Source organism: Syngnathoides biaculeatus, chromosome 16, assembly GCF_019802595.1.
Source record: "Syngnathoides biaculeatus isolate LvHL_M chromosome 16, ASM1980259v1, whole genome shotgun sequence".
Classification (NCBI taxonomy): domain Eukaryota; kingdom Metazoa; phylum Chordata; class Actinopteri; order Syngnathiformes; family Syngnathidae; genus Syngnathoides; species Syngnathoides biaculeatus.
The window spans coordinates 11,643,789-11,659,995 of NC_084655.1; the positions used below are offsets into that span (position 1 = coordinate 11,643,789).

The 16,207-nt window shown below is 42.3% G+C and overlaps 2 protein-coding genes across 3 annotated transcripts in view; both read left to right on the forward strand.

Annotated features, from left to right (window-relative positions):
• Positions 1–5,549, forward strand: part of grb2b (growth factor receptor-bound protein 2b) — a 28,678-nt gene extending 23,129 nt beyond the window's left edge. Inside the window, exons 4-6 of one of the 2 annotated variants that reach the window (XM_061846671.1) lie at positions 747–869; positions 1,305–1,473; positions 3,075–5,548. In XM_061846671.1, coding sequence (XP_061702655.1) covers positions 747–869; positions 1,305–1,473; positions 3,075–3,260 — 478 coding nt within the window. In that variant the 3' untranslated portion in view covers positions 3,261–5,548. Of the gene's footprint in view, positions 1–746; positions 870–1,304; positions 1,474–3,074 lie in introns of both variants that reach the window. The other variant, XM_061846672.1, reaches the window with a different exon arrangement.
• Positions 5,550–10,627: 5,078 nt separating this feature from the next.
• Positions 10,628–16,207, forward strand: part of bptf (bromodomain PHD finger transcription factor) — a 29,901-nt gene continuing 24,321 nt past the window's right edge. The window contains 2 exon segments of the mRNA XM_061845090.1: positions 10,628–11,635; positions 13,799–14,621. Coding sequence (XP_061701074.1) covers positions 11,095–11,635; positions 13,799–14,621 — 1,364 coding nt within the window. The 5' untranslated portion in view covers positions 10,628–11,094.

Below are 16,207 nucleotides of genomic sequence, written 5' to 3' on the forward strand. Positions count from 1 at the left end.
ACCATGTCTAGTTTTAAAATAATTTATTAGCAAATTATGGTGGGAAAAAAAGTATTTTGTAAATAACAAAAGTTCATCTAAACTTTGTGGCATACCCATTGTTGGCAAAGACGGCGGTCAAACGTTTTCTGTCAATCAATTTTTTCCACACACTTCCTGGTATTTTGACCCATTCATTTCTCCATGCAGATAGGTCTCTAAAGCAGTGAGATTTTGGGGCTGTTGCTGGCCAGCACGCACTTCCAACTCCCTCCAAAGATTTTCCTTGCCAGATGTGTCATTAAATGAATTAAATGAAATGGGGAAAATGATTTGAGGTATGAGTGTTATGAGTTACAAGCATGGTGACAGAATAAATTGAAGCACCACTTTAAACGGTGTGTGTGCATGACCAGCGCTTGACTTTACCATGACATCATGTTTTGATGAGCCCCTAAATGTGGATTAATTGATCAGCCACACTGTAATTTTTTTACTTATAAAGTCTGAATATCCAAATGTGACCCTATAATGTAATAGTGTTATGATAAGCAGAAAAAAATGTTGGTTGACCTTTGGTCGTACTGTTCTTGAAACACTTTGAGTGACTGCAAGCTTACGGAGGATTCAAAATAGTTGACCATCTATTATGATTGATTTGCTTCTACCAAGATGACACTGGGTAGCCAAAACAAACAAAATGTGCTCTTCAGGAAGGCTTTTCTGTGGGTAAAAGGAGTCACCTAATTGTATGTCTCCTCCACCAGGTGGTTCTTTGGGAAGATCCCTCGGGCCAAAGCCGAGGAGATGCTCAACAAACAAAGGCACGACGGTGCTTTCCTCATCAGAGAGAGTGAGAGCGCACCGGGTGACTTCTCCCTCTCTGTCAAGTGAGTTGCACCGCGCCAACCGGAGTTTAACATTAGCCGTCCGTATTTTCTCACTCTCTGAACAATTGATCACCCTCACAAGTTTTCGAGTTCTGGTAGTCTGAGTCATCAGCAAAGTCACTTCTTTATTCTCACGTAGGGTGAGCTGGGTTCACGCGTTAGCTTCTTTTCCAGTATGTGCTTAGTAAACGGCCTGACTTCCTCCTCTGCGTTTCCATTTCCACCTTCCTGTAAGACACATCATTTTACTGCAGAATGTGTGATGAAAGGGTTAGTGTGGGCTCGTCTCTTTCTTTTGATACGCATGAGCAATGTTATTCTCTGCTTCATTTAAATACAGCTCACCCACAGTTGCCACACATTTCTGCCTTTGTAAACTTTACATTCTCTCACCCTGAAGCCCCCCAATGCTTTTCTGGCTGTGACCCTTTGCAGGTTTGGGAACGATGTGCAGCACTTCAAGGTTCTCCGTGACGGCGCTGGGAAGTATTTCCTGTGGGTGGTGAAGTTTAACTCCCTAAATGAGCTGGTGGATTACCATCGCTCCACTTCAGTCTCCCGTAATCAACAAATCTTTTTGCGAGACATCGAGCAGGTCCACCAGGTAACTAGCACAATAACTTACTGGGGTGTGGTTTTCTTCCCTCTTGTGATGGATTATTGTTGAAGATTAGTGAGCAGTAACTGAATAGTTTCCGTCGATTTGGAAATGTTTATTAGTTTGAATTAGGAGGAAACAAAAACGTCCTTAAAGGGGAAATCCAGTTCTTGCATTAACAGTGTATCCAATAGGTCATGTAATATGTACCCTATTTTGACAACGTGATGTTAAATCCTCTCTCATTTAAGAGTGTTTTGAGAAGATTTTTAGAGTTTTCAGGGGCGCTGCCATTTTCGCGAGTCACATGATCTACGTGGGTGTATGTGACGTGTACCTTGCTGTTCCACACGCTCGATCACATGAGACACCATTTATGCCCAGCGGTGATTTCTCGTATTTATCCTCGTCTGATGAAGAAATAGCAGTATCGGGAAGACGGGGGAATACTTTCATACAGATTTGAACCTGAGGCTGTAATTAATGTTGAATATTCGGATGATTTTTCGTGCGGAATGACGCAGCGTCTGACGAGCGAGCTCCGGCGGCGGAGGCCGTTAGCCCCGGACGCCAAAGCTAGGCTAAAAGCCTCCGCCTCAAATGAAGAGGGGCCGCGAGCCGAGCTTTGACATCCAGGGAGTCCTTTAGCCAAGCTTCGGAGCCTCCGCCGCCTGGAAGCTTGGCTTGCAGCCCGCCGCCGGAGCTCGCTCGTCAGACTCCGCTTCATTCCCGTCCAAAGAGCCCAGAGCTCTCGGGGCCTTTGTTTACGCACTTATGTCGCGCGAAGGCGTCCGAGTAGTCAGACTCTGCGTCATTCCGCCCGAAGAACCATCCGAATATTCAACATTAATTACAGCCACAGGTTCAAATCTGTATGGAAATATTCCTCTGTTTTCCCGATCAACGGATACTGCTATTTTTTCATCAGATGTGGATTAAATCTGAGAAATCAGCGCTGGGCATAAAGGTGTCCCATGTAATCCAGAGTTTGGAACACGACGGTACATGTCACATACGCCCACGTAGATCACGTGACTCGCGAAAATGGCAGCGCCCCTGAAAATTTGTAACTGTCGCTAAAAAAAATCTTCTCAAAACACAATTAAATGAAAGAGGATTTAACATCATGTTGTCAAAATAGGCTATATATTACATGACCTATTGGATACAGTTTATGCAAAGCACTGGATTTCCCCTTTAAAAAATGTAATGTATATTTTGTCATCCATAGATGCAATTGTTTGGTCTCTGGTTGATCATTCTGAACTTAGAATAGCTTGTCTTTGTAGCGTATTCAATTAAATAGAGGTGGAACGTGATTTGCAAATCATTGTATTCTGTTTTTGTTGAACAACATCCCAACTTTATTGGAACTGGGTTTCTATATACCAGTTGTCACTTGTGAGAAAATTGAAGAATTGCCACTTGAACCCATGCAGTGTCATGTCTACCCCTTAAGAATGTCGCAAGTCCCCAGTGTTGCTCTAGCAAGTTCCAGTTTCCTTCCACTTTTTTTGTCCTGGTCGCTTTGTCATCCGTTTTTTTATTATCCCACTACACCACGGCTAACCTCTTTCTGCCCATGTTTCCTTGTTTCCATGACACAGCATCCCACATACGTGCAGGCACTCTTTGACTTCGACCCCCAGGAGGAAGGAGAGTTGGGTTTCCGACGAGGCGACTTCATCCAAGTCCTGGACAACTCTGACCCCAACTGGTGGAAAGGTGGTTGCCACAGCCAAACGGGCATGTTCCCGCGCAACTACGTCACGCCGGTTAATCGGAACATGTGAAACAGTCCACCCATGTAAAACGGCCCGTGCACCACCACCACCATCGTCATCGTCATCATCATTCTAGATGTCATCAGTCCCTCCACCTTCATCTGATCCCCCACAACCCCTCCCCTATTCCTCTTCGCCAAGCCCACAATAGCAGGAGCAGAGAGGAAGAATGCAAACGAGTAAAAAGTGAGAGAGAGAGAGAGAGAGAGAGAGAGAGAGAGAGAGAAAGAGAGAAGACAGGAATGCTGTGGTAGGTGGCGCTTTGTGGTGTGTGGCAGCTGAGCAAAATCCACCTCGACTTGCACCGGGACTGTGAATACCTCGGTGAGTATTGGAACTGCCTTTGAGGGAAAGAGAGAACCAAACGATTCGACATCCAGAGCAGCTTCTGTCTTCTCCTTAACTTCTTAACATTCTGCCGACTTGTTTGCTTTTGCCGCATGTTCTTTTATCTGTTTTAAATGAAAAAAAGACAGAAAAATATATATTAAAATGTTTTTGTTTCGTCTTTTTTTTTTTAAACCTAATGCCATATACAGGAAGTTTTCATGTCTACGATGATTGGCTCGTGAGCATTGTACATCAGCCGCTGGCTGTATAAATAAATCAACTATAGAGAGAATCCATTTTTTAAGAATATATATTATATATTTTTATGTGTTTGTCTGTATTAGCTCTCATCACAAATTTTGTAAATTATGTTCAGTGGTTTGTTCGTTCGGATAAGACCTGGTAGCTCTAGAATGTGCTGGATTGTCCTTCAAGTTTCTATTTGAGAGGTCTCGGATAACACGCGACAGCATATTTCCTCTTGTTCCTCGCACAAGGGAAGTCCACTTAGCATCGGGAGAAGAGACCAATCGTACGGGGGAGCTCATGCTGTCGAGCAGCAATTGTACGCAGCCGTGAATGCAAGCCATGTATGACATCACCCCCCGCCCCCACCACCCCCAAAAGGAAATGTATTTTTCACAGCCATTTGAATGTAGCTGGCTGAGTTTGCGGAAGCAGGCTCGGTAAAGTGAAGAACGCAGCCGTGCAAGGGAAAACGCGCTGTACTGTTTCCCTACATTCGCTCATCATCACATGTGCAGTACAGCTAGCTAACGTACGTACATTGCTAAATGCTTTCCTCGTTCATACGTGCGCATAGCATGGAGGCTGATATTGGATAATCACGCGTAATCGCCAGTCTGCACCTGGCATACACAAACACTTCCCAAAATTGAGATTGTCTTTTTTTTTTTTGTTGTTGTTGTTGCTGTTCTTCAGATGACCGATCAGCTTAAGTGATATTAAAGATTTTTGTTTTAGATTTTGTCAAATGTGGTGTTGAGCACTTTTTTTTTTTTTTTAAGTCAAAGACTTTCCGTTCTGGTCCAGTGAGTCAGTTTTTTTTTTTTTTTTTTTTTTTTTTTTTTTTTGTCGGTTTCTTGCTCTCTCTGGATAGTGCCTTTCTCGCTGGTGTTTTAGCATCTCCGACCCCCGCCCTCATTGGGCCTGCCAGTCCTGCAGTGAGAAACGGTGTACATAACCTAACCTGTCCCACCACCCCCTCCCACATCAACTCACCTTCACCTTAGTCGCCACCTATATGGAACTCTTATTTAAGTGTCTCTTGCCTTGTCTTACCTAACGATACTGTCTTGGTTTTGCTTTTTTTTTCTCCCCAGTTTTTTTGTTTTTCGTTTTCAATTAATAAAATGCAATTATTAAAAAAAAAAAGGGGGATTGGTGTGTATTATTTGCAACCAGCGATAGAGCCAGCAGGGCATTCTCTGCTGGCCTAATTTATCCAAAGCGCAGAAATACAAATACACCTGTAAATCTGATAGTTACTGTATATGAAATTGTATTCATTTATTCCCAGCCATCTATTTTCTTTGTTTTGTTTCTTTTTGCTGTATCTGTGTGTATGTTGAGGTTGTAGTTTTTGTCCAATTACATTTCAGCATTTGCACTGCCATGAGAAAGTAGTGACCCCCTTCTCAAATCGTTATATTTTTGTGTAGTTCCCAACTATTTTTTTTCAGAAACTCAAACAAATGTAAGTATAAAATATAATCCAAGTGAACCTAAGCGTTTCTTTTGTGATTTCATTTAAGAGAAAAACCTTCCCTGGCCCTGTGTGTAAAAGTAATTACACCCCTTTGTTAAATCATGACTTGTCCTAATCAGAATTTTTGCTTGATTTTCACTCATTACACCCAAACCTGATTACCTCCTGCGGTGATCATTCGATAATTCACTTAATCTGTCTCAATAAAAATTTAAAAGATGACAATGATGTAAATATGCTCGACACCTGACTATTTGCTGGACTTTTTTTTTTTTTTTTACCTTTTGAGTTCATTTAAAGCCATTTTATGTGTTGCTCCAGTACATTTATGTATCTTTACATGTTGCTGTTTTTTTTTTTTTTTTCAGGCAAAAAAAAAAAAAAAATGAAACATGACACGCTTACAGTGAATACATACTAGAATGGTTTGTTTTTATTACTTTAAATGGGCCTGGAGGATATTCAGGATCCACATCAATGCTCCATCACTTGGGGTATTGTGTAAAACAAACCCATTCTGCTCTTCATTTGGAATCTGCAACCATTTGAGGTTAAAAGCTGTATGTAGATCAAGACATTTAAAGTCAACGCTTGCAACAAGTTTATGAAAGTGTTATGAATCTTCAAAATTAGTGTTAGAATGGCCCAAAATGAAATAGTCCTCAGGTGCCGATGGAGGCGCGGCCATGTTGGCTCTCTCAAATTGAACCGGTCTGGTCCAATGCCTCGTGAAGACTTCACGCATTATTTGAAGGTTTTCTAGTCTCTGCTCTCCTAAATGCTTAGATGGGTCTTTGTGGTCCTGAGAGCAGCCCCCCACCCCCACTCCCTTCACCGCCTCTCCCCACAGGCACTTCAAACTGCCAGCTGAATGGATCTGTGCGACAGTTCAATCTGTACAAAGCACAAATGACGTCCAGTATATTTTTAATCTGACCAGACCACATGCTGTTTTTGTGCTGATGATTATATGAACTGGTTTTTTTTTGCTCCATCTCATTGGTCCACCTCCAGCTCCATTCTTCTCGCCCATCATTTGAATCTGTTTAACACAGTCGTTAACATCAGCAGTCCACCCCCCCCCCACACACACACACACTTTTTTTCCCCTCATCTGGTCTCGTTTGTACTTATGAAAGATATCAGCCTGCTTCAGTGCTCCCATTCAATCAATCCAAGGCAACCCAGTGATGCATTCACTGTCGACGAGTGGCCTGGCTTTAATTTAAATAAAAGGGGTTCCTGACGTTGTCAAGCAATAAATCTGTTAAACATCAAGAAAATGTTTGAAAATGTCTGTTGACACAGGAACATTTTACCAATGAATAAAAATACATTTAATTCCAGTGGAAAGATGTATTTCGTTCCCTCTTGGCTGATGACCCATTTGTCAAGAAGGTGAATGTTAATTATACTGCGCGGCTGTAGCCCGCAGGCTGTTTCCCATATGTCGTGTCCAGCAGCGCGGCATGCCAGCATTTTAAGATGATTGAAGGATTTGCAAGAGACGGGACATTCAAGTTGAGGCGATTATCATCGGCGTTTCAACTAAATGACCACATTACATGTTTAACCTTTTCCTTTTCAGTCAAAACTCAACAAACTCAAGGCCCAGCAGCCACTGTGTGGCACACGAAAGCAAACAAAGTGAAACTATTTCATGTTTCTTGCTCGGCAGTAGTGCTTACAGTTTGTCTGGTGTATTTATAAGTACTTTGGTGACTTTTCCATTCTCACTGGTTCCCTTGATTCTGGTTTTGTAGATATACCAGTACCTTTTTCCAGCTGTGGCTTCATTTAACCACCCTTTTTCGTATCAGCTACTACATGGAGCAGTATTTGCGTTTCCTTTTGATTAGTTCTTTGTTTTTCCTTTGCTTTGTGTCCTCATTTGAATAGAAAAAATCCTTCTTTATTTCGCTATATTTCTTTGTTTGCTTTGTGACCCATCCTCCAATAAAGCTGTTCAACTTACTTCAAATGTTTCCCTCCAGCACGATGAGGCCACCAAATGGTGCCAAAGCAGTATTTTATTGCTTTGGCCTGAGGTGCAAAGCAGCGATGACGTGAATATTTCTGCAAATAACAGAAAATAGGTTTCAAAATTCTGCGAAGAGTTGAATTTGCTTCATATTCATATTGTTGGCCTCAGGCAGAAACCTCACATCACTTCTCAGGAAACCCCCCCCACCCCCCCCAAAAAAAAAACCCAACTAAAAAACGGTGTTTGTCGAGCCATTCATTACATCATCAACGACAGGAAGCCGTTTATCCAGCTTCATATTGATCAATAATTTTCCATCCATTATCTTTGCCGCATATCCTCATGAGGGACGCGGGGAATGCTGGAGCCTATCCCAGCTGTCAACGGGCAGGAGGCGGGGTACACCCCGAATTGGTTGCCACCCAATCGCAGGGCACGTTGAGACAGACAACAGTCACACCCAAAATCACACCTAGGAGCAATTTAGAGTGTCCAATTAATGTCGTATGTTTTTGGGATGTGGGAGAAAGCCCACGCAGGCACGGGGAGAACATGCAAACTCCACACAGGCGGGTCCAGGATTGTACCCGGGATCTCAGAACTGTGAGGCCAACACTTTACCAGCTGTTCCACCGTAACGCCTGATCAAGAATTTGTAAGGAATAAATAAATATATAACATTCCCACGTAGAGGACTGACCAAAAGTATTGATTTGTCTAATAGAGCAACTTTAGTTTTCACAGTCATCGTGACTCTCAGGGGGGGAACCCTAACCGGGCTCTTGTGATGAAAAAAATAGATTAGACTGCGATAGATCCACAATAGATCTTGATTGTTCCCTCTATTCATCTCATTTAAAAAAAAAATCAGAATCAGCTTTATTTGCCAAGTATATCTCTCCCCAAAGAACAGGAAATTGTCTCCGGTGACTGGGGCCGCCCTAGCACGACATACATGTTGATTACAAGAGTAGACGGTCTGGCGAACAGGTGAATAAACCAATGCCACCTGTTGATTAATTCAAAAGTACAAAATTCAAATGTCACTGTGTTGTTGTTAGATGAGCAGCGCAGTAGAAAAGCGTTTCGTGTCGGCCTCACAGCTTTTCTGTGACTCTCACAGTTGATCTGTTGCAAGCGCTGACAGTCTGTGAGGCTAAAATCACTGGCCATTTCCGTCATTAGAACATTTTCTAGAAAGTTCCCAGGGACTTCTTCTTTCTCATAGCTGCAGTGTGCTTTCTCTGAAAAGACAGCGTTTCTCAATTCCTCTCTCGTCGCTGATCTCAACTCGCTTCCCTTCGGATTTCTCGACGTGATAATTTGGCGCTGTCGAAGTTTGCCTCGTTGTTCTTTGTGGTGGAGAAATATGATATGTCCTTTCTTTCATTTGGAACAACATTATAGACAAAAGTAATGGAGACGACGACCCAACATTTCAGCAAGCCGGTCTATAAATAACATTTGTTACAACTGCCGGGCTGTTTGGTTTTGTGCTGTGGTCGGGTTAACTACTACCGTGAGCTAGAAGCGGGGTGAATGTGCCCCTCTGACAAAACTCCTAACCCCTGTCAGGCCCCCTTTGACCTCCATTGTTATTTTGAGGTTCCCGCCCTGCGTTCTCCAGCTTCACCCCACAAGCCGCCTCCCCTGCCACCCGGAATCCTCCATCACGATGCGGCTTCCTGTCAAGCCGGGCAGCTGTGGCTAACATTTGCGTACTCAACATTTTGGTAACTGCCATGAGTTGTTGCTAAGACTCCTTTGCTCTCTTGATAGGTGCTATTTGACTCCCAGCTGGTATTATTCATTTTTAGGTTTTGTACGATAATCTACTGTGGCTCGCAAAAGGGGAGAGAATACATATATGGTCAATATGTAACTGCTAAAATGCCATCTGTAATGATGACCTGTGAAAATGCCATTTTTGAAAATGTGTGGAATAGTTGTTATTGTCTCCCAGATGACTTCTCCTTTTTCTGAGTTTGACGGTTTTGAACTGCCCCCTGCTGGTCATGTTTTGCATGTGACATTAAAGTATATTGACGATGGTCTATTTCATTTGTTTTCTCAACATTTGATGTGGCTTGCCTAACCCGGAAAATAAATATGTAGATCTGTATTGCTAATAATAATGATAATAATACCCCTTCCGTGTATTTCTTCAAGTAATGTTGTACATAGTTGTGATATAAGAGTCTCATTTGTGGAATTATCTTACCCGCAATGATATAATAATTCAGATGCTGAATATAAAGTAAAAGCATAGTCATATAAGAACACAATAAAACGACATCAAAACTGTAGTGTACTGTATAGTCATTTGCAGCATGCCCCCCCCCAAAAAAAATGGAATAAAGCCAAAGGAGGAAGTCTTTGCATTTATTATTATTATTACATTTCAGATGACGAATGAATGTATAAAAATGTAATATGATATAACTGCAATTAGTTGGTGACCAGTCTAGGGTGTTAACTCATGCGATGGGAGCCAGTTCACCTCTGACGCTAATGAGGATGGATGGAAATACATTTTTTTCTTTTTATCTTTTGATTGAATTTAATCTGATGTTGTTTTAATTAGAGTTTTGTTTTGTTTATATCATAGCGTCTGTGGCCTCTGGGAAAAAAATACCAGGCTTTAATGCAAATCCAGGGCTAAACCAATTAACATTGGCACGATTCAAATTCAAGTCCTCCACAAAGCTGCTCCTTGTATTTTTTTTTTTTTACTGTTGTTTGTTTCTATATGTTGTTTGTATATATAATTTTGCAGCTGTGACAAATTAATTTCCATTAATTTTAACATCACTGTGATTCTCAGTGTTGTACACAGTCATTCTCGAGTTGTCCATCAAAGTATGACTTTATTTTTTGTAAGAATATGAATATGTATATAATTTCACTGACGAAATTAAGATAAAAATACATATGGTCATTGTTTTCCCTCTCATAAGATATAATTTTTCCTCCCGAAAACTGCTTGATTTTATACGGGGAAAAAATCTGTCAAAATATGGCAATTTTTCTGAAAGGACTACACTTTTCTTGAAAAATAAAATACAAGTTTCAATGGTAAATTTCCTGACAATGATTTTTCCCCAAAAAATGTATTACCGAAAAATAGTTTTAAAAAAATAACATTTGTTTTTAAAACCTTTATTTAGGTACAATTCTAATTTAACGTTTATGTACAGTGTGTAGTTTCATTATTTTTCTGGAATCGAATCCCTGCCTTATTTTTTAATCAACACTAAGGTCAACTACGATATTGTCTTAAGTGTTGGTCAGGACGATGGCGATTTGGCGCTCAGGATTTTTTTCTAGGTGGTGCTATTTCCAAATAAACACTGCAGGAAAATAAACTTCAAAATGCTTTGAACTAAAATAAAATAATCATAAAAAAAATCTATATTACTGCTGAAACTAGTGGCAAGTACAAAAAAAATGTTTGTTTTGTTTTTCTGGTTCGGCGATTGGTGCCACTTGGGAGCTAGCATGTGTACCACGTGACCCGAGTGGTGTGGGCCTTGTTTGTTGAGCCTGACACACACACACACACACACACGCACAGAGGCAGAAAAGAAAAATGGCGGCTGTAAGCGATTCGGAACGGGACGCCGGGCTAACATTTTGAGCTTTCACAGCCGACAAAACGCACGGGGGTTGCGGGCTTGCATGCTCAGCGCCACCTCCGACAGCTCCGGTAACGCGGGGGGGCCTCTTTTCGCTCGCTTCCTCGTCGCCAAAGCGGACGCAATCATTGCGATTGTAAAACAGTCGCGTTCCTTACGCCTATCATGAGAGGGAAAAGGGGCAGGCCGCCCAAGCCGCTCGCAACCGAGGAGCAGTCGCCAAGTCCGGCCGCTGCGAGGGGTTTGCGGCCGAGGAGAAATATCAAGCCTCGCTTCCGAGACAGCGGGGACGAGGAGGTCGACAAGAGTCCCGTTCGGGAAGTGGCCAAGCCGGCCAGGAAAAAGAAAGCGGCCTCTGTCATATCGACGCGAGGCAGGGGACGAGGGAGAGGTGGCCGTGGAGGAAGAGGAGGTCGTGGCGGCGGCGGTGGCGGGGGCGGCGGAGGAGGCAGGAAGGCGCCTGGCCCCAAAACGGTGGTGTACGACGACCACGAGAGCGACGAGGACGACGACGCTGTCAGTTTGAGGTCCGAGGAGGAAGAGTTGGTCGAGGAGGACCCTCAGTCCGACGAGGACGAGGCCCTCAAAGAGGACTCGGACTGCCTTGATGATGTCCTGGACGAGCAGGAGGAGGAGGTGGACGAGGATGCCAGCTACTGTACGGAGAGTAGCTTTCGGAGTCAGAGCACACACGCCAGCACTCAGGGTAAATTAATTCGTTACTTTATGTGCGAACATTGGCGACGTGGCTCGCGAGTCCCTCCTCGTAGGACGGCAAGGGTTGTACACAATTGAGCACGCGAAGCACTAAGGTTATAGTTCAAAATGGAGAATGCACATTGTATGGAAAGCAGGCCGCAGTCTGTCTTTCGTGGGCAGGTGGAATGTAGCGTTAGCTTACGGTAGCCTTTCGTGCACGTTTACGTTCCCGTCATAGATCTTGTGTGGCCAAATATTAAATTCGTGGATCCTGGCAATAGCATTGTTTTGCCTTCATCTGAGTTTAGCTTTGAATGCTAACGTTAGCAGGAAAAACTAGCCCATGCATCCTAACAAGTAGCTGTCAACCAGAGGTGGCTAAAATACTCACATTTTGTACTTCAGTAAAAGCACAGATACTTGTGAAATAAAAAAGACTGATAAAAGGAGGAGTATTGTTAAAGTAAACAAAAATGTGCAAACCTAGACGTTAACAAACACACAAGTAATCATTCACTTACAAATGCCCATTTTCATCATATTATTGAGCCAAGGAAGTCAACTTAAAAAAAAAAAAAAAAAAACCTCTCACGACACACAACCAAACCAAAATGTCCCCAAAAACTATCAATACTGAAGTAATCTCATCTCAATTTACTCACAAAGTGACTGAAATCTGTGCTTTTTGTCTCACAGCGTACCTGGTTGGGAATCACTGCTTTTCATTAGAGTGTTTTCCTGTAGCTTTATCATGATTTAAATAACAGAAATTGCTAGGTTACATTCGCCTCCCAGTTCTGATATTGAGAGCTTGAATCCGGACTTCAACGTTTCTGTGTGGAGTTTGGATGGTCTCTCTGTGCTTGCATGGGGGAAAATAGAAATCACAATACTAGAAAGTGAAGGGATGGATTACTGAAATAATATACTTTACCTGTATGTGTTATTTTGTGATAATATGGAGAATTTTTGAACCCCAGAATCAGGTGTTTTTTCGTCCAACAAAACAACAAATTTGCACCAAACTATCCTGACATAAGCACATCAAAAAGCTCTTAAATAAATCCATACATTGGGAATATCTTGCTATGCAGAATCTGTTGCGTCGGTCCTTAATGCTCTCTGAATCACATTCCTCAATCTCCCTGCTGTACCACCCTCCCCCCTCAACTACCGTTGAATTTACCTCTCTATTTGTCCTTTTTTCTGTCATCTGCAGTCGTAACAAGCCAAGCCCATTTTTTTATTTTGGGCTAAGGAATAAAAAGTTTTCAGATGTTAAGTAGAAGCGAAACGAGTCTGAAAATTTAACACCCAAGGGAATACTGAAGTGTCATTATCCAAGCCGCATATCCTCACAAGGGTTGCGGGAAAGCTGGAGCCCATCCCAGCAAGCTTCGGGTGAAAGGTGAACTACACCCTGAACTGGTTGCCGGTCAATCACAGGACAGATATCAACACCATGACTGAGCGGGAATCGATCCGCACCAAAGGCAGGCGTGTGTAGCACTACACCATCAGTGACTCTTAAATACTGAAATACATTTGCAAAGTATTTGTACTTTGTTACAACAGACGACAGAAATCAACATATATATATATATATATATATATATATATATTTTTTTTTTTTTTTTACAGCCAATGTTAATATGCATGGTTGGTCCATAGAATTAATTATATTATTTCTATGGATTAACTAGATTGACAGCATTCCTATGCTAAAATGCGACCATAAACCCCTGTATTAGATTCCTGGATCCTGTGAAAATACTCTTTTCAAGTATGGAAATGAGTGCATTTTGCCATGTAAATAGATTGAGGAAGTCATATTCATCAGAAATTGTATTTGAACTGAACTGTTGTTTTGACCAAGATGATAATGATGCTGCATGGAAGTAGAGTTTAGATATTTTTGTTGCCTCTGGGCAAACATATACAAGGTCCAAAAGTCTTTTTACAGTTTAAGAAATTAGAAAAAGTAAATGAATCGACAGATCTGTTGAAAATACTACAAAATGAGTAGATACAGAAGGGTTTTTTTTCCTTATACAAAGGGCAGTTGACCAATGCTTTGCAACAGAAAATGGTTAATGGGACTTTAAATATCCCTTTTTAGTCTGTTTATGAAGAAAGCATAATTTGATAATGCCACTCTTGTGTCCTACAGGGAGAAAGAAGGCCCAAGCCCCCCGACCTCGCACTCCCATTCTGGAGGAGAAAAACATTCCCTCTCTTGAGCTACCTGGATCTTCAGAGGATCTCCTGGTGCCTAGCGAAGAGCTGCTAAATGCAACCTCCATCTATGAGGTGCTTCGGAACTTCAGCACGGTGCTGCGACTGTCCCCCTTCCGTTTTGAGGACTTTTGTGCGGCACTCATCGGCCAGGAACAATGCACTTTAATTGCCGAGACTCATATTTCTTTGCTGAAGGCCATCCTCCATGAAGAGGAAACCTCCAACACTAGCTTTGGGCCTGCTGACCTAAAAGACAGCGTCAATTCCACTCTGTACTTCATTGACGGCATGACGTGGCCTGAGGTGCTACGTGCATATTGTGAGAGTGACAGAGAGTACCACTATGTCCTCCCATATCAGGAACTGGACGATTATCCTTATGGTCCCGTTGAAAGTAAAATCAAGGTGCTTTTGTTCCTGGTGAACCAGTTTCTCACCACCAACATTGCCCGTGATGAGTTGATGTCTGATGGTGCCATGAAATATGACGACCATTGTCGTGTTTGTCATCGCCTGGGTGACCTGCTCTGCTGTGAGACTTGCGCTGCAGTTTACCACTTGGAGTGTGTTAAGCCACCGCTGAAAGAGGTTCCGGAAGACGAGTGGCAGTGTGAGGTCTGTGTGGCACATCAAGTACCCGGAGTTACAGACTGTGTGCCCGAAGCGCAGAAGAACAGGCCCTACATACGCCAGCAGCCTATTGGATATGATCGGCACCAGAGGAAATACTGGTTTCTCAGCAGAAGAATTATTGTGTAAGTCAAGACCCCCCCAATATCCAGTGGCCACCAAAACTTTGGATGCAATTTCTCATGGGTGTTGAATGAAAATGTTTAACAGATGTTATACACTACTAACAAAAATTTGGGGATATTCTGCTTTCGGATGTTATTTCAATGAACGAACCTAAGGCTCGCCACACACAGAGAGATTGGGCCAAAAGCGATTTGAGCTGTCGCACAACGTGCTGGGTGCTGCTACTAGTTTTCACGTGTTCCTGACTATTTGCCACTGGTTTTGCTATATTCAAAATTTAAATATTCGTTGAATGGGGTCCTAATGTCTGCGAGGTAACGGCAACTCAAACAGACAAATGGGCATTCACAAAAGGGGAAAAAACAAAAACAAGAAGTTTTACGGGTTTTAAGATTAAGTGAGACCTGGCTGTGGTACAGCTAAGCAATACCCATACAGTTCTTTTTTCTACAATAATTCTAAATTCTAAAACTATGGCGGCATGGTAGCTCAGCTGGAAAGCATTGGCCTCACAGTTTTGAGGTCCTGGGTTCAGGACCCAGACCTGCTTGTGTGGAGTTAGCATGATCTTCCCCTGCCTGTGTGGGCTTTCTCCAGTCACTGTTTTCCTCCCACATCCCAAAAAAGATTAATTGGACACTCTAAATTTCCCCTAGGTGTGATTGTGAGTGCGGCTGTTTGTCTTAATGTGCCCTGTGATTGGCTGGCGACCAGTTCATAGTGTACCCTGCCTTCTGCCCATTACCAGCTGGGATAGGCTCCAGCAGGGCCCGTGACCCTTGTGAGGGTAAGCGGCTGAGAAAATGGATGGATGGATAGTTATACTGTTACCTCTGCCTAGCAATAATGAAAGACCAATTTGTCTTATATAATATACTATTTAAGTAGTTGTTTTAATTTGATACTTGATGAGTTGATTAATTATTGCACCTCTACAAGTGTCTTTAATTTGAAAATCACTCAACTTTTCAATTCACAATTTGCACACGTGCAATTGTTCAGAATTTCAGTACTTTTTGCTAAAACGTGTTCTCTCGCAAAGAGCTGAACAGCAAAAATTACAACAAGCGTTTTCCAGAGAGCACTGTGGGAAAATTAATTAGCATGTCTGCCTCAGAGTGGAGAGGTCTAGGGTTCAAATCTTGGTTTATGCCAGCTTATTTGCTCGGTTTTTAATGGGTCGTTCGGCTTTCTTCCACATTCAAGAAGGTGGATGTTAGGTCAAGCGAACCGCAAGCCTCATGGGTACAAGCAGTATTGAAAATGGATTGATGGATGTTGGTTGACTGTAGCTGCTAAACATTCAAGTTAGTAATCAGAATATGACATGAGGTGCTCAACCAAAGCAGGTGGTTCTGCCTGCTTGGTCACAGTGATTCAAAAATATCACTAGAATAGCTTTTTTTTTTTTGTTTGTTTGTTTTTTTCATGGGACAAATGTGTATGTAAATGTTGGGCACCCAGGCCTTTAAAAAGACAGCTTTCTGTGACGAATGGAAATAAGAAACCAAGAACTGAAATCTAAAAATCTGTGTGGTGACTTTAAGATTACTCTATCGGAATCAGAATGTGTAGGAGAGATGCT